The 23,997-nt window shown below is 41.7% G+C and overlaps 1 protein-coding gene across 4 annotated transcripts in view; it reads left to right on the top strand.

Annotated features, from left to right (window-relative positions):
• The window catches only part of PIEZO2 (piezo type mechanosensitive ion channel component 2), a gene marked incomplete at its 5' end in the record, with an annotated part of 335,237 nt that overhangs the window by 192,252 nt on the left and 118,988 nt on the right, over positions 1-23,997 (top strand). For all 4 annotated transcript variants that reach the window (XM_082853234.1, XM_082853232.1, XM_082853233.1 and 1 more), the window contains 2 exons: positions 8,442-8,652; positions 9,912-10,125. In XM_082853234.1, coding sequence (XP_082709360.1) covers positions 8,442-8,652; positions 9,912-10,125 — 425 coding nt within the window. The remainder of the gene's footprint in view (positions 1-8,441; positions 8,653-9,911; positions 10,126-23,997) is intronic.

The following is a 23,997-nucleotide window of genomic DNA, read 5'->3' as shown; positions in this document are numbered from 1 at the left end:
TCACATATAACAATCTGTATAAAACAACCTATTTTAAGTGGATAGTCACTTAGGTTTGAATACATTCTGACAGCACTACATTTTTACTCCCCTCTCCACATTTTATGCTTTTTATGTTATATTTTACATCTTTTTCTTTTGTGTATTCCTTAAATACTCATTGTAGTTACAGCTGATTTTACTACTTTTGCCTTTTAACCTTCGTAATAGCTTTAGAAGTGTTTCATCCACTAACTTTACTATATGTTTGCCTTTACCAGAGAGACTTTTCTCTTTCACATGTTTTCTTATTTCTCGTTAAGGCCTTTACTTTTCAGGTTGAAAATCACCCCTTAACATACCTTGTAAGGTTGGTTTAGTGATGAACTCCTTTCGTTTTTGCTTGTCTGAGAAACCCTTTATGTCTCCTTCACTTCTGAGTGATAACCTTGCTGGGTAGAGTAATCTTGGTTGTGGTTTTTATTAGCAGCACTTTGAATGTATCGTGCTGCTCCCTTCTGGTCTGCAAAGTTTCTGCTGAAATATTCACCAGTAGTCTTATGGGGGTTCCTTTATATGTAACCAGTTGTTTTTCTCTTGCTGCTTTTAAAATTCTCTCTTTATCTTTAATTTTGACATTTTGATTATAATGTGTCTTAGTGTGGATCTTGTTGGGTTCATCTTGTTTGGGACTGTGCACTTTCTAGACCTGTTTGTTTCCTTTCCCAGGTTTGGGAAGTTTTCAGCCATTATTTCTTCAGATAAGTTCTCTGCCCCTTTTTCTCTCTCCTCTCCTTCTGGGACCCCTATAATGTAAATGTTAGTACACTTGATGTTGTCCCAGATGTCCCTTAAACTATCCTCATTAAAATTTTTTTTTCTTTTTGTTCTTCTGATTGGATGATTTCCACTACCCTGTCTTCCAGATTGCCAATCTGTTCTTCTCTGTCATCGAATCTGCTTTTGATTCCTTCTCATGTATTTTTCATTTCAGTTATTGTATTCTTCAGCACAGATTGGTTCTTTTTTTTATATATTCAGCTCTTTGTTGAAGTTCTCACTGTATTCATCCATTCTTCTCCTGAGGTCAGAGAGCATCTTTATGACCATTGCTTTCAGTTCTTTATCAGGTAGCTTACTTATCTCCATATCATTAAGGTCTTTTTCTGAGGTTTTCTCTTGCTTTTTTTTTTTGGAACATATTTCCTCATTTTGCTGACTGTTTCTATGTAGTAGGCAAAACTGCTGCCTCTCAGTCTTGAAGGTGTGGCCTTGCGTAGGAATGGTCCTTCTTTTTCAACCCTGCCTTAGCTCTCGGTGGTCTCTCGAATCTTTGTAATTCTTGATATGGCCCTGTTGTTGAGGGTGTGTCAGGACCTGTCAGTGTTCTGAGGGGAGGACTCTCATTTAGCACTTAGTCTGATTGGAAGCCAGTCTCTCAGGCAACAGCTTCTAAAGTATGCAGATATATACAGTCCTGCGGGGCCACAATTGTAATCCCTGCTGTTCTCCAGATGTGGAGATCTGGATGTGTCCTCTGGGCGACAGTTGCAAAAATCGGGACTCTTGAGGAGTGCACAAGCTCCTTCCTAGGAAGTCTCATTGAGCTGTAGTGAGGCCAAGGGGGTAGGAGGATGTTCTGCTTAATTCCCTGGGAACCCTTCCTTAGCCTCTAGGCGCGAAAGAAACCTGAGGCTCCAGGTTCCGTGAATGGGCCTTTTTCAAAGGAAGCCAGGGGTTGTGTTTGCCTGCTATATGTGCAGTGCCCTGGGGGGGGTGGCCTGACAAGAGCTCTCTTTCCGATTGCTCTAGTGCCGTGGAGCTCAGGGTCTCCAGCCCCATTGGCCACCAGGGCCAGGCAATCAAGTTGTGTCTCTATCTGGACTGTATGCTCCTGCTGGCTTTAGCTGGAGAGTGTGGGGGCCAGGCTTGGTCCTTTGCTTTGGGAAGGCAGCGGGAAAATGACTTGACTGTGTGCCCACAGCTTCAGCAATGCAGAGGAGAGTGCCCTGTCTGTGTGCGTGTGTCAGCTTAAGGGCAGGAGCGGGAGGATGCCAAGACCACTCGTGCCCAGCCACCTCAGCCACTGGAGCTCTCCGGCTTCAGCAGGTCGGCAGGGTAGTGCTACAATTGCTCAACCCTGTGTCCGAGCTCATCTGCCTGCTCCGGCAGGTTAGGTGGGGAGCGCAATGGCACCTCTGTCTCTGGGGAGTGTTTCCACCATCCCCCACCCCTCCAGCTGATGCCTTTGGATTTATGAACGACTCTCCTTTACATACAGTCTCAGTACGTGTCACACTGCTGTCATTTCACTGGCTTTAGGGTGAGTGAGACCACATGCCTCCCCTGCCTGGCTGGGTGTGGCCCTTTCTCTCCTCTGTTGGGGACCAGGTGTTCAGCTAGTTCTCAGGTTCTTTTCAGGGGAAGTTGATCCATGTGTAGCTGCATATTTGTCGTGTCCACGGGAGGAGGTGAGTTCAGGCTCCTCCTTCGCCACCACCTTGAGCTGCCTTTGACCTGGGAATGTGTAAAGGTCCAGGTGCAGGGCCCATCCCAGACCCATTCGGTCAGAATCTCTGGGAAGCAGGCAAACATACAGTGGTACCAGACCTGATTTTATTAAAGCTCCCCAGGCCTGCAGTCCTGGCTCACCCAGCGGGTCACCGCCTGCTAATTCAGTGTGTCTTTGCTTGTCCCTTATTAAACTTTACTGCTCTGTAGGAGGTGGTTGAAAGCATACACCTCTATACTCACTTTTCCACATGGAACAGGGAACGATTTAACTGCTCTTATACGTTTGGAAAAATAATCTTCCTAAAACAAGCGCAGAAACAGAATAAACTTTTGGCTTTGTCTGTGCAACGCGGTCACGTTAGGCTTACATAACGCACGTGACCCCACGCCAGCACGGCTCCCGGGCTCTATCTGGCTGCTTGTGTCCACGAGGATGCTGTGGGTGAGACTTGCTCCTCTTCTGCGATGACTCACATCATGGCCTGTTCCTTCCCTGGGCTCTTCTGTTGAGATGAACCCACTCTGTGAGATAAATTGTTAACTAAACAACTCTGACATCTTAGAAAAATGTTCCCTTTGCCTCCAGGATCTCGTGGCTCATTATCTGTGACTCTGATACCCTCCCATCGAAATGTCTTTAATAGCTTGGTTTTACCCAAGAGGAAGAGGAAAATGGCTTCCATGGCGTGAGAATTTCTGGTCTAACATCTAAAGGTTGGCTGAAATCAGAAAGAGATTCCACAGCTAAATTATTTCAATATATTTTCCAATTAAGGGAGTCTGCCTAGCATACGACTCAAACACAGTATTTTCAGGTCGGATGAGTTGGTCCAAGGTTGCAGGTGTCAGCAAGGGCATGGATTCCAGGCTGGTTGCTTCCAACTCACCTTGTGCAGCTCTTTAATCAGACGGATTCCTGGGATCCACTCCCAGAATTTCTGATGTAGGAAGTTTGAGGTGGAGCTTGGTAATCTGTCTTCTTAAAGATTCCCAGGTGATTCTTGGGATTTAGTCCAACCCAGACTGAATTGTTTAGTGCTTGGGGATAAGAAAACATGAGGTTTGGGTTCTACTGAAAGTAATCGATGGTGTCTTCCTGGTCCAGAATTGAGTGGGAATAACAGCTAATGCTGTGACTGCTGGGGCAGGGCTGCAGGGTGGGACGCAGTGGTGGGGTGAGACTAGGAGGCCCTGTCCAGGCTCGGGGAACCATGGCCTCTCACACAGTTGACTCTGTAGCACTGGGAGCACCCTCATGTGAAATGAGATGCTACCTTAGTACATGTGGTGTGTTTCGAAGTCAGGGGCATTTAAAGAAGACGCATTAAAGCACTTACAATGCTTCAGATAAGTTGTAGACGTTGACCTGGGCCACACTGATGTGTAATATTTTATTTGGCTTTTTAAACTTTATAAAGGGCCTCTTTGTCTTTCATTACTACGAGAGCTCAGGAACCAGGGGGATACATCTTTATTTACAGCTGCTCCTTCTTAGCTCCAAGGCCAGAAGCAAGTTGGGTTCCGACACAGGGACAGATTACAACTCCAGCAACTAAGGCTGTTCGTTGGTAGATATGGTAGGTGAGCTGAGGCGCTTCCAGGCCGTCGGGGTTTACACTGCACATGTGGATTGTTCTGGGGACAAAGCCAGCCTGTTACCAAGCCAGCCTGATGTGGCTAATGGCAGTTCTGGCACCGGCCTGGACGGTAGGGGCTCACTTTCGGCTCCCTCTCAGCTTGGCAGGTTTAAAAAGTGTTTTTTAACTGAAAGCCCCAGGGATTCCGGTACAAAAATGCTGGAAAACCTCAAGTACGCTGGTATGTTTATAAAAATCACAGGGGCCCCAGTCCCACCCGAGAGAGGTCAGAGAAATGCATTTGTCTGAGCTCACGAAGGTTCTTGACCAGAGATTTCTATTTGATTTAATCTACATCCGCAGCAGTTCCATAACTGAGCAGTCAGTCATTTATTACGAAAGTTAGGAGTGTGTTTCTGGCTGGGACCAGGCACCTCTACCTGTGTTCTCTCTCTCTGTCTCCTTGTTCAAGTATGGGAACTGAAGGTTTTGGACAAACTTCCTTCCTCAAGGAGGGATTTTTAGTGTGTCACCCACCTGTTGTGCGGGAGGTACTAAGCAACAGATGCCCCACGTGGAAGGCTCCGTGAGTGCCACAGCTCCGTGAGTGCCACAGCAACTCAGCTTGGTCCCCACAGCAACTCAGCTTTGGGAGATGGAGAAGCTGAAGGAAGGCTGGCCTGGGAGCCGGGGCCTTGGACACTGGGCAAGGGCTCCCACGGGGTGGGGACAGCACATCCCAAGGCAAAGAACCTGTGGATTCCGGGTTCTCCATGTGGTTCCCTGCATGTGATGTTTCTGGGCCAAGAGATGAGGATAAGGTTGGAGAGACAGACTGGTCCCAGGTGTGGCAGCTCCGACAGGTGAGCACCTCTGTGTTCTCTCCAGGTCACCTCATCAGACCCCTGACTTTGGCAGTGAACCTCAGGTAGACCTCTCCACACTCCAGAATCCTACACTAGCTGCCCCCGTGACACCTTCATCTCAGAACTGGATTCCCCCCCCTGCTCCACTCCTGGCTGTCCTGATCTCATCAGCAAAGACAACAACAGCACAGGAGCTACCTCTGATTCTCCTCCACCCCTCCTCCCTCCACATGAAATTTACCAATCAGTTCTGCTGACTCGACCTCCAAGACATTCCGCCAAGACACGAACGCTCTTCAGCTCCATTCCCTGCCCCCTCCTCCATCAGAAAAGCCTCCTGGCTGTGGGATCCCCGTGCCCTCCCCCTGCAGCCACTGGAGTCACCCTGCGAAACAGATCTTGTTGTTCCCCTCATTGGGTGGAGTAGTTGGTTATCAAAGTCCTGTTAGAGCGGGTTCAAGTGTCGGGGACGTGCCGCCGTGCGTCCAGCCAACTCTTGGAGACTTTCGCTTTGAAGCTCCCAAACGTGGGTGATGCGGGGCAGGGGAGGGTGGTGGGCTGTCCTTCTCCCAGGTGCCCCAGCACCTGCAGCTCATCCACCGTCCCAGGAGGGGGCCATGAGCACCTGCCCACAGGTGGGCTGCAGGGGGTGGGCTGGTGCACTGGCTGGGGCTCAGCCCTCTTGTCTCTGTGAGGCAGGACATAGGGGTATCTGCTGACAACGAGGAGAAGGGGGAGGAGGGAGTGGGTCTGGGGACACACCATGGAGGCTCAGCCAGTCCTTCCCACTGCCTGGAGGGCTCTGGCCTAGAATTTTCACATGGCTGGTGACTCTGTGACATTCAGATCTCAGCTGAAATGTCACCTCCTCAGAGAGGCTCTCCCAGACCTCAGAATCTAGAATAGCTGCCCTGACACTCGCAATCACATCACCCTGTTTTAATTCTCAGAATAGCATCTATTGCTGTGAGATATTTAGCTGTTAATTGTTTTACTTGTTTACATGTGTGGGGCTCTGTCTCTTACTAGAGACACTGGTACATACTGAGCTCTGAACAGATAGAAAAATCTTAATGCATAAGCCTGAAACATTCTTTCTCCTTCCAGAAAAAGTACAAATGTGCTGTGATGGAATACAGTAGAATGCAAAACCCATTTTGGGTATGTGAACTTGAATTGCCTGGGATTAAATCCCTGTGTGTGTATGTGTGTGTCTGTGTTGTGTGTAGGTATATGTGTGTCTCTGTATATGTATTGTGTGTTGTGTGTGTATGTCTCTGTGTATGTGTATTGTGTGTGTACATATGTGTGTTGCGTGTGTGTCTCTGTGTGTATCTCTGTGTGTCTTTGTATATGTATGTGTGTGTTGTGTCTCTGTGTGTCTCTGTGTATGTGTGTGTTGTGTGTGTGGATTGTGTATGTGTGTGTGTGTGTGATGTGTGTACGTATGTGTGTTGTGTGTGTGTGTATGTAGGGGAGGGGGTGCATCCTATAGCCTTGGCTTCATCAACAGCCAATGTAAGTCCCGAGTGGTCTATACCCACCTGGGCAAACAGCACGTACTGAGCTGTGTACCCGTCTCCTGTGCCTGGCTTCCTGCAGTGAGCTGGTGCACAGATGGAGCTTCAGACATCAGCAGTGAATATTATGTAATATCTGAATTAAGTGTATCGAGAAAGTATATGTATATATATATATATATATATACCTGAAAAAACCAAAAACACTAATTCGAAAAGATACATGCACCCCAATGTTCATAGCAGCATTATTTACAATAGCCAAGGTATGGAAGCAACCTAAATGCCCATTGACAGATGAATGGATAAAGAAGATGTGGTGTATATATATGCAATGGAATACTACTCAGCCATCAAAAAGAATGAAATAATGCCGTTTGCAGCACCATGGATGGACTTGAAGGGCATTATGCTAGGTGAAATAAGTTAGACAGAGAAAGATAAGTACTGTGTGTTATCATCTATATGTGGAATCTAAAAAATATGACAAACTAGTGAATAAATCGAAAAGAAGCAGACACACACATATAGAGAACAAACTAGTGGTTACCAGTGGGGAGAGGGAAGCGGGGAGGTGCAATATAAGGGTCGGGGGAAAAGGCTTGCTATGGAATTATATGAAACCATGTGTGTGAAACTTTTGAAAGTTGTAAAGCACTATAGAATTTAAAGAATCTTTCATTCAATAAAAAATTTTAAAAAGAAAGAACCTTTAAAATGGGAAAATGGTGCAGCCAGGCTCTACTCCCTAAGCCTTGGCTCCATGTCTGATCTGGGCTTAAGGATCCTTCTGGCTCTGCAGACAGCTGCGGTCTTTTCAGGGTGAAGCCTGTCAGCCTGGGGTGAACGCAAGCAAAGTTTCATGCGTCTAAAACCAGCTCCTTTTGTCTTAAGGTGATGGTTTATATTTATAATTCCTTTAAAAAAAATCTAATCCTTCCAAGATAAGATTGTAATTAGCCAAAACATTCTTACGTGTTCTTTAAAAACAAACAAAAAGACCCCACAGGATACCCAGTTTAAAATAATCCATGGGGAGGGTGAAGGGTAAGCTGGGAGAAAGTGAGAGAGTGGCATGGACATATATACACTACCAAACGTAGAATAGATAGCTAGTGGGCAGCAGCCGCATAGCACAGGAGATCAGCTCGGTGCTTCGTGACCACCTAGAGGGGTGGGATAGGGAGGGTGGGAGGGAGGGAGACGCAGGAGGGAGGAGATATAGGGACATGTGTATATGTATGACTGATTCACTTTGTTATAAAGCAGAAACTAACACACCATTGTAAAGCAATTATACTCCAATAAAGATGTTTAAAAAATAAAATAAAATAATCCATGGAAGTATGTGTATGTGCTGTACATGTGTTTCCTTCCTGAATCTCTAGTGATGGTCCTGAGGTCCTGAATGGCCTGGGATTGGACTGGTGCACGATTCTCTAAAAGGATAAGATAGGAAGCGACTGTTTATTTAGCCAAGTAGCTGGGACCACTCATCCTCCCACGGGCAGGAAATCCTAAAATAGTGAACAAAAATAAACTCCAGAAAGAAAAGGGATTTCCTAAGCGCTGATTTGGCCCATCCTTTCCGTTTAAGCCATGGACACATTCATCAAACTTCCCATCACCTTGGTGGCAAGCTCGGTAAATTTGAGGAACCATAAGCAGCTAACTTTATGAATGGACGGTTTCTTCTTCTGCCTGTAAAAAATGAGCTCATGTAGGTAAGATGAAATGCCGTTAGGGACCCTATGATTAGCGATGCTTCCTGTTTACTTTTTCAGGAAAGATCAAAGTTCCTTGGGCTTTACACAGGGACAACTGGAGACCTGGGGGTGCTTAACGTGGTTGAGTGGTTGTCTGCAATTTTTCCTGATCTGTGAAATTCACCTCATTGACTAGCCCGTATATTGCAAACCATATAATCTGTTGGGTGGATAGGCAGAGTTCTGGACTGCAGTGTTTTCTGTTTTTCATTTATTTAGGCTGGAGGAGGAAAAATAGCCCCAGAAGAGGCACTGATCTATGAAGAGGATTTAGAGGAAAGAGATGGTGTTGAAGGCGATTTGGAAGAAAGCACGAAATTAAAACTGTTCCGCAGGCTGGCCTCTGTGGCTTCCAAGCTTAAGGAGTTCATTGGCAACATGATAACCACCGCGGGGAAGGTGGTTGTGACGATTTTACTGGGTTCATCAGGTGAGGGTCTCCAACTCCTGGTGGAGCACAAGGAGGGAGCTGGCGAGTAATGAGAGGAAGGGTTGAAGAGAAAACAAAGAAGGAAGCAGTTCTGTTCCGTGGCACCAAAATCATAGCTGTAGCTTTTGTAAAACTGGCCACATGTACAAACCAAACACGCACATGTAGCTTTTCCTGTTCAGATCTAGGTTTTATGTTTTTCGATGGTTGCTGTTAACCTCTGTAAAGCAGTCTTCTTCCATAGCTGTTAGGTGACATCGTTTTCTATGTGACGATCCGGACAACTGCTGTCCTCCCTCAGAGCCTGTGAATGGTGATCTGGGACAAGGGACAGTTTTCGTGGTCCCGTCCAGAGCTGCACATGTGCTCTCTGAAAGCTTTTCTGTTTACATTGAGTCACTAGCAATCTTAATGTAACTCTCCAGGATAGACTATTTTTCTTCCAGAGTTAGATTGTAATCTTCCAGCACAGACGCTCACTTCCTCTCGCTGTTGGCTGTGGGCTGCTTGTTCCATAAAAACGTTATCTCCATCTTCGCCCCCTTCCCTGTTGCCCCAGAGGTACTGTGAACTTTATTCCATCCTGCTTTGGTGAAATTTCACGAGATGAAACAATTTAACTGTTTTTCCATAGGAAAGTTAAAAACTGGAAAAGTGAATAGTATTTCTCAAGAAATGTAACTCAGGATTTTGATGGGAAGCCATTGCTCCCCCCAAAGTTTTTAAATACCTGTAAAGGAATTACCTCGTTTTACATTTCCCCTTTTAGTGGTAGTGCAAATCAGATTTCATCAGGCAGGGCAAAGGTTTAGTGAGACTTTAGCTGCCACAGAATGTAGTATTATGAATCCTAGTTAACAAACAAACAAAAGCAAATCATTATTTTAAAAAATGTATTGGGGAAAGTTAGAGTGCACATACAGTATTCCTGAAGAATTGGGGGAGAGTAGATAGATGGACACAGGCAAGTAAATAAGCTAAATTCTACTGGTATGAAAAGTGGATGTTTGCGGGGCCCAAACGCCACAGGTAGGGTTTCTTCATCTTCTGGTATTTCCCCATATTTACAAATTTCACTTTACATGTGACTTTTTTTCATGTTAAGAATAGCATTAATTCTGATTTTTCAATAAAGTGTGATGAATTGTACTAAAAGCATAGGAAGGAAGTTCACGTCATCTCCAATAGTGACGTTTCCTGCGAGGCGCACGGTTTCTGCGTCTACGCGGTGTCTCACTCTAGCGTTTCTCCCTCCTCAGGAATGATGCTGCCCTCTCTGACCTCGTCCGTGTACTTCTTTGTGTTTTTGGGTCTGTGCACCTGGTGGTCCTGGTGCCGAACCTTCGACCCCTTGCTGTTCAGCTGTCTCTGTGTCCTGCTGGCTATCTTCACTGCGGGACACTTGATTGGACTGTATTTGTACCAGTTCCAGTTCTTCCAAGAAGCAGTCCCTCCCAACGACTACTATGCCAGGTAAGAGGAATCAACTGCTAGACATTTCACAGTTCAGTAAGATAATCCGCGAGCCCTCGGGAGGGCCCCCTTATGACCCCGCCGGGCACTGTGCATCTGCTGGGGCTCTCCTGGATGGCCATTGATGTGTCAAGCCAGGGTTTGGCAGGGATGGGGAAGCTGGCTCTGCCTTGAATGTATTGGCTGACACTGTCTAGAGTGAGGAGGTGTCGCTTCAGATGGAGGTGCTGCTGGGACACGGCAGGCAGGGGAAGCTGCTCATTGTAGCAAAGGACAGACACATGGTCTCAGCCATGGAAAGAGACCCAGGAAGAACATTTTACAGCAAAGGATAATAAGGACATGTCAGAGCATCAGCTGTCAGGAGCTCTCAAGGGCAAACAGAGGACAAACTGAGCATCATTTGTCAGCATCGTTAATCAAAAACAAATGATTATAAAAATGTGAAAGTAAAAATGCATGAGTCCATGATGTGTGTGTGTCATATGAGAGAGAGACAGGGAGACAGAGAGAAATATCTAATTTGCTTCAGTTGTCAGTGATTACTATCCCAAATTCTTACTATGAAATGGGAATTAAAGGTAAAGAACCCAGCATTTACTTCAACTTTTTAGAAGGAACTCCAGGCCATTCTCAGTTAATGAGGGAAAACTCTTCTTGACAGGATGACACCAGCTAATGAAAGGGAAAGGAATACTAGAATTAGAAAATTACCATTTATCAATCAATTTTTAATGAAATACTTAGATCTATTCACAAACTGAAACCACGACTTAAAGAGGTTGCTGGGACGAAGGCTGTTTGCAACAACGACGGAGTATAACCTCACTGATTATTATTTGCTAATTACAAAGGGAAAAGACCTTTGCAATGGTGGTCAACACCTTAACCAATTGATCCAAACTAACACTACCAAGGTGGGATCCCTTGACGTTTCAGACTTGTAGGCTTGATGCATTGTGGGGAATATGGCATCATATTGTTAAACCTTTAGACCTAACTTTCGCTTTACAGGAAATATAAAGGATAGAAATATGATTTAAATGACTCCACAGGGAGAAAAGGGAACCCTCATACACTGTTGGTGGGAATGTAAATTGATACAGCCACTATGGAGAACAGTATGGAGGTTCCTTAAAAAACTAAAAATAGAACTACCATATGACCCAGGAATCCCACTACTGGGCACATATCCTGAGAAAACCATGATTCAGAAAGAGTCATGTACCACAATGTTCATTGCAGCTCTATTTACAATAGCCCGGAGATGGAAACAACCTAAGTGCCCATCGTCGGATGAATGGATAAAGAAGATGTGGCACATATATACAATGGAATATTACTCAGCCATAAAAAGAAACAAAATTGAGTTATTTGTAGTGAGGTGGATGGACCTAGAGTCTGTCATACAGAGTGAAGTAAGTCAGAAAGAGAAACAAATACTGTATGCTAACACATATATATGGAATCTAAAAAAAAAAAAAAAAAAAAAAGGTCATAAAGAACCTAGGGGCAAGACCGGAATAAAGATGCAGACCTACTAGAGAATAGACTTGAGGACGTGGGGAGGGGGAAGGGTAAGCTGGGACAAAGTGAGAGAGTGGTAGTGTATATATGGACATACATACACTACCAAATGTAAAATAGCTAGTGGGAAGCAGTCACATAGCACAAGGAGATCAGCTTGGTGCTTTGTGACCACCTAGGGGGGTGGGATAGGGAGGGTGGGAGGGAGACGCAAGAGGGAAGAGATATGGGGATATATGCATATGTATAGCTGATTCACTTTGTTAAACAGCAGAAACTAACACACCATTGTAAAGCAATTATACTCCAATAAAAACATTAATAAATAAATAAATAAATGACTCCACAGGAAAGCGATCATCAAAGTCCAGAATGTACAACCTGTAAGGGAAACGATCTGGTCTCTTCAAAAATCAGTATCCTGAAAAAGAAATGTATGTGGAGGGAGTTGGGCAGGGACTGTTCTAGTTTAAAGAAGTGAGGAAACCTCGCAGACAGATGGGAAGCCTGACCCTGGATTACACCCTTGTTCAAGGACAAATCTCTATGAGGCATTCTGAGGTTAAAAGGGGAAATTTCGATAGTCACTGGTTATTAGCTGACAGTATAGAATTCCTATTAATTCTTAGGTGTGTGATTTTATGTGGATATCCAAGAAAATGTTGTTAATTTAGGACATACATGGTGAATTCTTTAGGGATGTCTGCGACTTCCTACTGGTTTAGCAACCATTGTGGGAGAGACCCGCAGACCCACAGAGGGAGATAGAAAGAGAAGGAGAGAAAAATAAATAAAATGATCTAAACTAGGTGGTTGGCATGGGGTTATCCATTGTCCTATTTTAACTTTGATTTTTCTGTGGAAAAGTCCAGAATGGAAAGTTCCAGAAAAAAAGAAAGGGGAACGGAAGTGGCAGGAGAGAATTGTGGGTTTGGTGAGAACAGTGTGAGGATTCTCTCCATGCGCCCAGCAAGGTGGTGCAGATGCTTTTCGTCTCCTTGTTGAAGTGAGATACCTGCATTTTAAAGGAACATGAATAATGTTATCACGCGGACAATAGAGATTTCATCCTTCTTCCAGGAGATCCTAAGATGGTTTTCATGTGACAGTAAATGTGAAGAAGCAGGGAGTGTGTGCATGTTTGTGTGTGTGACCCACTCTCCTTACTCACAGTACTTACAAGCTAGTTTGTGGCTATCTCTGTACAATGCTAAAAAAAAAAGTGAGTCAAGTCCTAAAACCACTTATAGTCAGATAAAAAAGATATACCCAACACACACACACACACAAACACACACACACACACACACAGAGTCTACCTAATTCTAAATCCAGTTTGCTTAACCTGGAGGTGTAACAAGCATAATTCCGTCTAAAAAGAGAAGAATGTTGCATAGACACAGAACACGGAGGAGACAAGACAATAACCTAGGTGCTTAGTGATGGACTGATGGATAAAGAAAGCTTGGTATAAACATATAAGGAATATTACTCGGCCATAGAAAAGAAGGAAGTCCTGCTATTTGCAACAATGTGGGTGGACCTGGAGGGCATTATGCTGAGTGAAATAAGTCAGACAGAGAAAGACAGATACTGTATGATCTCACCCTATATGTGGAATCTAAACAAAAGTCAAACTTATAGAAACAGAGAGTGGAGTGGTGGTTGCCAGGGGCTGGGGGGTGAGGGAAATAGGGAGGGGTGGGTAAAAGGTACAGACTTTCAGGTATAAGATTAGTAAATTCTGAGGATCTGTGAACAGCAGGTTAATCACACTGTATTGTAATAACATTGTATTGAAATTTGCTAGGAGAGTAGATCTTAAGCATTCTTACCAAGAAAAAAAAAAAAAAGAAAGGAAAAGAAAAAGAGTAACTATGTGAGGTGATTGATTGTTACTTAACTTGACTGAGGTACTACATTTCACAATGTATACTTATATCAAATCATCGTGCTGTCCACTTTAAATATATTACAATTTCACATGTCCGTTTTACCTCAATAAAGCTGGGGGGAAACTGCGAAGCTCTTTTTGTGGTACAGATTTACACAATATTTATTTTAGGCAAGAGTGAATAAATGCGAAATTTCAGTACAGACATTAGTTCTAGATTAAATGAATATTTCAGTTTCTTCTAGACATTTAATTTTTGGTTTATTGAACACATGTAGAAAAAAGTTTTGTACTTTTGGAAGGGCTGGCTTTTAGGGGTGGTTTAATTGGAAACGTAAATATCTTCTGTGGGGCCTTAGTCTCCCCATACCCCCCAATTTAAGACTCTTTTCTGCTATCTAGAGACTGATGATAGGAAATACAAAGGATATTCAGAACCACTTTGAAAACACTTTTTCTGTACAGGATCAGTTAGTACTGTAAATATTTTTGACTTTGCAGGCCTACGGTCCCTGCCGTAATTCTTCCAAGAAGCTGTTTTATTGCAAAAGCAGCTCTGGATGAGATTTTAAAGAATGTGTGTGGCTGGGTTCCAGCAAAACTTCGTGGACACCGAACTTTGGATTTCAAACTGTTTTCACATTTCATGAAATATTATTTTTCTTTTGATTTTTCCCAACCACTTAAAAATGTAAAAACCATTATTAGCTCACAAGTCCTGTCCAAACAGGTGGTGAACCAGGCTTGCCAACATATGATGTGGATAATAGCAGTCCTAATAGTGTAACAGCTTACCGTATTTATTTGCATTTAGATTGTCTCAAAACTATGACTGTAAGTTATTATAAACATTTTGAAGATAATTACCTTGAAAAAGTTTAAAAGCTTCATTGCTATAATCTCATAGAGTCATTAGAAGTTGGGTTGCTTATCAGAGTACAGATAGTTTGAGCTAAACAATGCAATATACACACATTTATATATATACGTATATACGTGTATGTGCATGTATATATATATATCATCTATACGTATATACACTGCCTTATTGTAGAGTCTTCCCCCCATTTACTTGGTGACAATAGGACATTGCCTTTTAGCCCTTGAAAGCTTGAAAATTTACATATTTTAAACAATAGCTTTTTCTTAAGGCATATTTTCAATGCATTGCTTTCCACCAATGAATTCTGAGTTGGAAGAAAACAAACTGGAAACAAGCAGAAAAAAAAAGTCATCTTGCGTAGGCTTCTGTCCCAAATTTCATAGCCACAGAGCCTCCAGCTCATGTGTCCAGGTTCGGATGTGGCTCTCCTCAAAACAATCCAGGTTGTTTTTACCTTCTTGTAAGCTTTCAAATAGGCTTTTTTGGTGAGAACTATCTTTACTTTTAGAAATATTGAATTGATTTATCGTTAGTATAATACATGCTTGTTGGTGATTATTTGGAAAAATATAATAAAGAATCAGGAAAAACACTTGAAAAAAATACAATCCTAACTCCCCAAAATACTGTTCGTTTTTGGTCTGTATTCTTCCAGCATTTTTCCTACGCATATATATGTTTTTTAAAAACAAACTTTGAATCGTGATGCACATGCTGTTTTATAACTTGCTTTATGCAAGTTCTGTGTCTTCCCATGTTATGAAATGTTCTTCTAGAGTGTGATTTTCATAGCCTGCAAAGTGTTTGATTGTGTTTGATTGTGTAGCTATCTTATAGTGTAGTCAGTCCCTGATTTCTGACCAGGGAGATTAGGATTACTCATTTTTGCCCTCTTGAGTGACGTTGTAATGAGCACCCAGGTTACTTGTAAATTTAGGTAAAACTCATGATGACCAAGAAGCAAACCCACGGTCCTCAGTTGTAAAGGAGCCTCCACGGGGCTGGTTAGTGCTCTGCCCTGCGGGAGGGTCTGGAGGTTTCCCTGGTCCTGGGCCCACACGATGCTACTCCACTGGTCTGTACGCAGGTGTTGTGACCTCAAATCCCGCACCTGCGTGGGGCACACCTCTGTGGGCTCGTGTTTTTCTAGAGTGATGTCTTCTTTCAGCCCAAGGGCCCCAAGAGATCATATGCTTCCTTCCAACTGCACCCGCACCTGGGGGGAGTTTCTCCATCATTCTAGCCAGGGAAGCACGTGGAGAAGGTGGGCAGGGACCAGCAATGGACGGAGTGAACTGGAGACCTGGGAGGACGTGGAGGAGGGGCAGGGAGGAGGGCTGCCTGGGGAGGAGAGTTAGTGATTCCCTCCCGTTTGTGCACAGACCTGGCGTGACCATATTTTCCAAAACAAAATTCAGGGCTCTTTTTTGACAGTTATGAGCGTACCTATGGGAAGGTAAGGTGGAGTGAGAGTAGGATTCTGAAATGCTGGAGCGTATGGTTTTATATGGTTATAACCATAAAAAAAATGTAGTGCCCCTTCTTGTGAAGTTGATCCAGCAATATAAAGCTTTAAAACGAATCCACATAACTTATATAAGACAGATAACATACCACTCAACACAGTTTGTTTAATGGAATAGAGCCCAATCCCAACTTACTCTGGCAGGTCTCCCTAAGAAAAATGGCAGACTAAACAAAACTTGGCTTAGCTAGTCCCAACGGTGGCCCCTTCCAAAGGTTTTGTGTTTCCTGGGGAATTTCTGTAGACAGGAAACACCTTATATTTTGAAGGCAAGGAGGCAAGGATCAAGGTGTTGGGCTGGTGTTCAGAGTCCTCACCTGTGTTCCTCCTTGTGAGGTTGGCCAGACTGATGAAGCCACAAGTCCCAGCCAGCTTGTGTCCTGTGGGTTTTCTGCACCGAAAGTGCGGGAGGTGCTCTGGGTGGAGGACGGGACAAAGGCAGGTGGACCTGACTTGCTCTGCAGTGTCCCTGAACGTGAGCAGAAATGCACTGAATGCTGTAAACAAATGTCTACTCATCGATGACTTCACGAAAAGCCAGTTTTAACAGTTTGTCAGCTCACTGTTGACTGTTCCCTTGTGAAGATGACACCACAAGCAATTCTGAGGTGAGCTCATCTAAAAACAGTCCTGGACCAAAGGCACAGGGTCTTTGTTTTCTCACCTTAATTATCTGGACAATACAGGTGAAAGTTCTGATGTGGGCCAGGGTGGAGGGCTTGACAGGAGAGTCAAACGTCTACTGTTTTCTTATCATGACATAGAGAATGACGTAGCCAGTACATTTACTTCTCACCCCGAGTCGTGAATGTTTGTGCGCGGTGGGCACTGAAATGGGTGTGTGACTGAATAACTCTAAGTCGTGTCTTACCACCTCTTACTGGCTTTCATTACAACTCTGAACTTGCTCTACAACAGTCACAGGAGTCACGGGTTGGATTTCTTTGCTCAAATTCATTTTGTTGTTTTGCTGCTTTTTTCACCTTAAGTTGTGCAATTTGAAAATGAACGAGAATTGTGGGAAGGAATAGGGGAGATTCTCGGGTCATTCCCTATGGAGGCAGCATTTTCTATTAAATAAATACACAACGATTTGTCCTATGTTGCCCTTTCCATGTCCTATTTCAATAAATCACGGTAAGAAAATGCATTATGCTTAGTGAAGGAAAACCCTATGTTTATTCCAGTGTTAAAACAATGTAAGAGAGAAAAAGCAAAGCCTCAGACTCCAGCATCACTGTTTAACTATTCTGTGACAAATGAGGGAAATGTGAAAAAACAAACATGACAAGTACAGTAGTATTTATTATATTTACCCTATTTTTATACTAGTCATAAAAATGTCAATAATATGTCAGGAGTCATAACAGCCCTGATGCTGTATGTCTCTGGCTTCTAGTTTGGAGAAGCCAGTGGGTCCTCTAGAAAGTGACACAAGGCAGTCAGCCCTTGGGTGACGTTGGCTGCAGTTGGCTTTGTAAGTGGCTGTCTAATCCAGGTTGTTTAAGCGTGTTTGCAGCCTCACCCAGGATGGCCACGGTGTTGCCTCTCATTAGAGCCACCTGAGCTTTGGTAACACAGACAGCACAGAAAGGCGAAACGGTTCTTAATGGAGGCCAGTTGGCAAGAACCTCATCTGAAAGCGGTCCAGTGTGGGGATAATTAATGTCAAGCAGGTCATCTTAATGATGAAGAATGTAAATGGACCCACTGGTTAACACTTTCTCTTTTTGTTACCGATGGCACCCCAGGTAATCAGTGGTTGTTTAATTTATCCAGTTGGTAGGTGACGTAACAGTAACCAAACTTTTGGTTTCCTTTTGGAAAGATTCTTATGATTAAGTGACAGGTGTTAGACCCAGTTCATTTGTGCTCATCTAAAAGGCAAAAAATAGGAGCCAAGAGACATGAATTGACTTTCCACAGATAAATGGAAAATCGGTAGAAAGTAAATACTTGAACCCCTGAGTCCGTTTGGGCGATTCCCCACAACCTCGTGGTCACCTGGGGCCATAAGTGGGTGTGGAGTTGACCCAGGATCCCAGGGTGACACCTGGCATTGTGTACAAAGCAGCTACTGCCTCTCACCAGGCAGACGACCCTTGGCACTGGACGTCTGTCCAACCAGAACCTGAAACCTCCCAACCTGGTCTTCCAGAATTCCAGCCTTGACTACCTGTGTCTCACCTTTGCTGTTGAGGGCGTCTACCCAGACAGGAAGGGTCTGTGTCTGGTTTTCAGGGAGGATCCGCCCTGTCCTCTGTGGGACCTGGGTGCCCTGGCTGACCTGACAGGTCAGGCTCATTCTGGAGCCTTCATTTCTGCAGAGCAGCTCACCTGCACAGGTCACCATAGGTCAGGACCTTCTGCCCAAGTGCTGTCCCTGCTCTCAAGGATAAAGTGGGGTCCAGTGAACCTTGCCAAGTAAAAAAATGACTCATTTTACATTTAGTCTATCAAAATATGAAGAGGAATAGAGATTAGGCATAGTTGGCGGTTGTAGTTTTTCTAAATTTTCTCCAAATGATTAGTATTAATGAGCATATGACAAATTATCTCTGGATGGTACATTTAGGTGCTTTCAACCTTAAAAATTAATAGCGAATTAAAGATGGTAGAATTTCTTGTGGGAAGAAGGACTATTCCTTCAAGTTAAGATAACAGCTGATGAAAAATTAAAGTGATCTTTTGAGAAAGGGCATTTTGGAACAAAACAATTATTTTGCTATCAAATGTTTATTGGAAAGTGTGATCATCTTGTTTATTAGAGCTAAGATTCTTATTCATGGTCTGGATTTTAATTCAATGCAGTAACACCTCATTAATTTTTTACACTGTAGATAAGCCAATTTGGCTGACTTGCAAAGTATTTTGAGGATAAATATACTGAATGATGTTACCTCGTAACCGCTTGGCTTTCTGAAGTTCAGAATGTTACTTATGCAATAACTTCAGCTGTTGTTATCTTCATTTTAGTTCTAAGCAACTCTGACTCAAGGATAAGAGATTAGCTCTGGAAATGGGAACCAAGAGGCATTGATTTTTCTCTTCAGAGTTTCTTCTAAAGAAGCTTTTTTTCTGAGAAAATTTGACAAAGGTTTTCATAAACTTGCTAGTTACTCATTTTTGGTGGAAGTAGTATAATTGTTTTTCTTAACAGGCTTCATGAGGTATAATTGATATGAAATAAACTGCATATATTTAAAGGATACAATTTGGTCAGTTTTGACATAAACATACCTGTGAAACCATCACCACGATCAAGGTAAAGAACACACCCATCCATCCCAAGAGTTTCCTCATCACCCCCCCATTTTTTTATATGTGTTAACTTTAAAGATTATTTATTTATTAAAAAATAATTTTGGCCGCACCCCACGGCATGTGGGACCTTAGTTCCCCGACCAGGGATTGAACCCACACCCCCTGAATGGGAAGGTGGTGTCTTAACCACTGTACCACCAGGGAAGTCCCTTCTCATCCCCTTTTAATCTCTCCTGCCCTCAGCCTCCTCCCATCCCATCTCCAGGTAACCACTGATGGCTATCTCTAACTCGATTAGATTACATTTTCTAGGATTTTATATAAATGGAATCATATAGTATATACTTTTTAATGTTACTATTATTATTATTGTTATTGTTGATATTATTATTAGCCTGGGTTGGGGCGGGAGGCAGGTCTGATTTCTTTCCCCATGCCTAGTTGTTTTGAGATTTAGCCATGTTGCAGTGTAAGGGTTCATTTCTTTTTCATCCTCTCTTAGTATAGTCAATCTTCTTAAATTTCAGGCATTCGAATTGTTGTGTAGAGGCAATTCATTGCGGTTTTAATTTAATGCATTTCCCTAATGACTAGTGAGGCTGAGAATTTTTTCATGAGCTGATTTTATGCTCATATATCTTTTTGATGAAGTGTCTGTTAAAATACTTTACCCATTTTTAAAAATCTTCTTTGTTTTCTTAACAATTGTGTTCTGAGAGTTGTTTAGAAAATCAGGATACAAATCATTTATCAGATATATATTTTCCAAATATTTCCCCAGTCTATGGACTATCGTTCTCTTACTAGTGTCTTTGCAAGAGCTGAGTTTTTAGTTTTGATGAAGTGCACTTCATAGTCGTTCTTCTTTGAATCACGCTTCTGGTGTGGTAGTTAAGAAATATTTGCCAAGCCCAAATTCACAGAGTTTTTTTTTTTTGTTCTCTTCTAGAAGTTTTAGTTTGTTTTGTCTTTGATGTCAAATAGTTCAGAATCATTTTTTGAAATGACTGTCCTTTCTTTTGCACCTGTTAAAAATCAAGAGTCCATGTGCATGTGGTTGGGTTTATATATAGACTATTCTGTACCATTGATCTACTCATCTTTACGTCACTGTCTTGATTACCTGTAGCTTGATAATAAGTCTTGAACTTAAGTAATGTTAGTCTTTCTTTTTTTTACATTTGAAGTTGTTTAGGCTATTCTAAGCCCTTTATGTTTCCATATGAATTTTAAATCACTTTGTCGATGTCTACAGCAAAGCCTGCTGGGATTTTGTTTGGGATTGTATTGAATCTGTATGACGGTTTGGGTAGCATCAAGTCTTCTGATATATGAATATGGTATATCGCTCCATTTATTTAGATTTTCAAATTTCTCTCAGCAATACTTTTAAATTTTTAATCACAGGTATTGCACATCTATTGTCAGAGTTATCCCTTAAGTATTTAATAATTTTAATGCCTTTGTAAATGGTAGTTTTTATTTCTGATTTTTACACATAGTACATAAAAATACAATTAATTTTTGTATACTGATCTTGTATTCTGACACCATACCAAACACATGTATTGATTCTACAAGATCTTTTATAGATTCCATCATGTTTTCTACATAGATGGCCATGTCATCTATGAGTAAAAATAGTTTACCTTCATTCTTTTCTATTTGGATATCTTTTACTTCTTTTCCTTTTCTTATCACACTTGCTAAAACTCCAGTTCAGTGTTGAATTAATAAGGAAGAATGGTTATTCTGTCATGTTCTCCCCTTTGGGGAAAAGCCTTTGGTTTTTCATCATTAAATATGATATTGGTTGTAGGTTTTTCATAGGTATAGGTTTTTCATAGTTTTTTTTTATTAGGTTGACAGAAATCCCCATCTATTCTTAGTCTGCTGAGTTTTAATCCACAATTGATATTAAATTTTGTCAAATGCTTTTTGTGTATCTATTGAGATCTTTTTTATTCTTTTCTAGTCTGTTAATATGGTGAATTGATTTTTGATTATTAAACCACCCTGGTATTCCTAGGATAAATTTCATTTGGTCAAGGGATATTACCCTTTTTATATATTGTTAAGTTTGAATTGATAAAATTTTGTTTAGAATTCTCTCATCCGTGTTCATAATAGATAATGGCTAGTAGTTTTCTTTCATTGGGTTTTGGTATGGAGTAATGATTCAGGTATTTCAAATATTTCCTGCAAGGGTTGTTTTACAATTTGTATTATTTCTTCTTTAAGTTTTTGAAAGAATTCACTTGTGAAACTATATGAGCTTGAAGTTTTCTTTATGGGAAAGTTTTTAAGCACAAATTCAATTTCTTTAATAAATATAAGACTTCTCAGGTTATTTCTACTTGAATGAGTTTCCGTAGTTTGTGTCTTTCAGGGAATTTGCCTTTGCATGGAAGATGTCAAATTTATTGGCATAATGTTGTCAATAATATTTTCTTATTTCCTTTTGAATATCTGTAGAATCAGTAATGATGTTATTTAATTTATTCCAGAGATTAGTAATTTGTACCTTCTTTATTTTTTTTCCTGTTCAGTCCAGCTAAAGGTTATCAATTTATCATCTTCTCAAAGAACTAGGCCTTGTTTTTCTCTGTTGATTGATTTCAGCTCAGATTTAATTTCCTTTCTCTTCTTCCTTTGTGTTTATTTGACTTAATTAAATTAAATTAAAATTTGGATTTAATTTACTCTTCTTTTTATGTTTCTTTTCTGTCATTATTCTAAAGGAGGAAATTGAAGTCATTGATTTGAGCTCTTCTTTTCTAATATAGGTGTTTAGAAACAATTCAATTTAAGTCTAAATTTCCACTTAAATACCACATTAGTAGCATCCTACAAATTTTGATATGGTATGTTTCATTTTTAATTCAGTTCAAAATATGTTTTAATTTCCATTTGAGTTTCCTCTTTGATCCATTGGCTATTTATATTTGGTTTCCAAACATTTGGGGATTTTCCAGAGATATTTCTCTTTGGATTTAATTTAATTCTGTTGTTGTCAGAGACTATCGTTTGTGCTGTAGTCCAGAATGTGGTCTATTTTGGTTAATGTTCCATGTGGTCTTGAAAGAATAATTTTTTTAATGAATTTGCCTTTTAAATCATGTAGAAAATTTCAAAAGTGGATTTAAAACCAAAATTACAATACTACTAGCTTTTATAATTGCCCTTGTACTTACCTTTACTGAGGTCTTTATTTCTTGATGTTACTGTCTAGTGTCCTTTTATTTCACTTGCAGGACTCCCTTCAGCATTTCTTTGCAGGGCAGATCTTGTGGTCATAAACTCCCTCAACTTTTGTTTATCTGGGAATGTCTTAATTTCCCCTGCATTTTTGAAGGATGGTTTTGCCAGATATAGAATTCTTGGTTGACAGCTGTTTTCTTTTAGTACTTTGAATATATCAGGCCACTGCCTTCTGGACTCCAAAGTTTCTGATGAGAAATTAGCTGATAATCTGACTGAGGATTACAAGTATGTGACAAATTGCATCTCTGTTGCTGCTTTCAAGATTCTTTCTTTGACTTTCAATAGTTTGATTATACTTTGTCTCAGTGGGCATCTTTTTGAGTTTACAAGCTTCTTGAAGATTCATGTCTTTCATCGCTTTTGGGAAATTTTCAGCCATTATTTCTTCAGATATTCTTTCTGCCCCTTTCCCTTTCTCTTCCCCTTCTGGGACTCCTCACAATGCATTTGTTGGTCTACTGGGTGGTGTCCCACAGGTGTCTTAGGCTCTGTTCACTTTACTTCATTTTTTTTTATAAATTTATTTTATTTTTGGCTGCATTGGGTCTTCGTTGCTGTGCACGGGCTTTCTCCAGTTGCAGCGAGAGGGGGCTGCTCCTCATTGCAGTGCGTGGGCTTCTCATTGCAGTGGCTTCTCTTGTTGTGGAGCATGGGCTCTAGGTGCATGGGCTTCAGTAGTTGTGGCACATGGGCTCAGTAGTTGTGACTCGCAGGCTCCAGAGTGCAGGCTCAGTAGTTGTGGCACATGGGCTTAGTTGCTCCGCGGCATGTGGGATCTTCCCGGACCAGGGCTCGAACCCATGTCCCCTGCATTGGCAGGCAGATTCTTAACCACTGCGCCACCAGGGAAGCCCTCTTTTTTTCTTTTTGTTCCTCAGACTCGATAATTTTGATTGTCCTATCAAGTTCACCGATTCTTTCTTCGGTTTCCTCAAATCTACTTTCGAATCTCTCTAGTTATTTTCATTTCAGTTATTGTACTTTGCAGCTCCAGAATTTATTTTTGGTTTCTTTTTTTATAATTTGTCTTCATTGATATTATCATTTTGTTCAAACATTTTCTTGCCTTTGTCCATGTCTTTGTTTAGCTCTTTGAGTATCTTTAAGACAATTTTATAAAAGTCTTTGTCTAGTAAGTCCAGTGACTGCACATCTTCAGGTATGGTTTCTGTTTATAATTTCTTTTCCTTTGACTAGGTCATATTTACCTGATTTTTTTGTATACCTTATGATATTTTGTTGAAAACTGGACATTTGAATTTTATAATGTATTAACTCTGGAAATCAGACCCAGGGTTTGCCTCAGTTTTTAAAAAATTGTTGTAGAGTCTTGACTGGAGATCAACCTGAAGTGAAAGCTTAAGGTCTTCCCTTTTCTTTTCTGAGTCTACATCTTTTCCTGGGCATTTATGACAGTTTTCTGAATTCCTCCATATACATGGTTGTTCTCGAATGTGTCCTCCCCAAAAAAAGATGTGCCTCCTTTAAATCCCCTGGAAGCTGTTTCAGTCAGTT

This window comes from Leucopleurus acutus, assembly GCF_964270905.1.
Source record: "Leucopleurus acutus genome assembly, chromosome: 13".
Taxonomy (NCBI): Eukaryota; Metazoa; Chordata; class Mammalia; order Artiodactyla; family Delphinidae; genus Leucopleurus; species Leucopleurus acutus.
The sequence above is the reverse complement of the archived record's forward strand: the minus strand, read 5'-3'. Positions and strand labels throughout refer to the sequence as shown.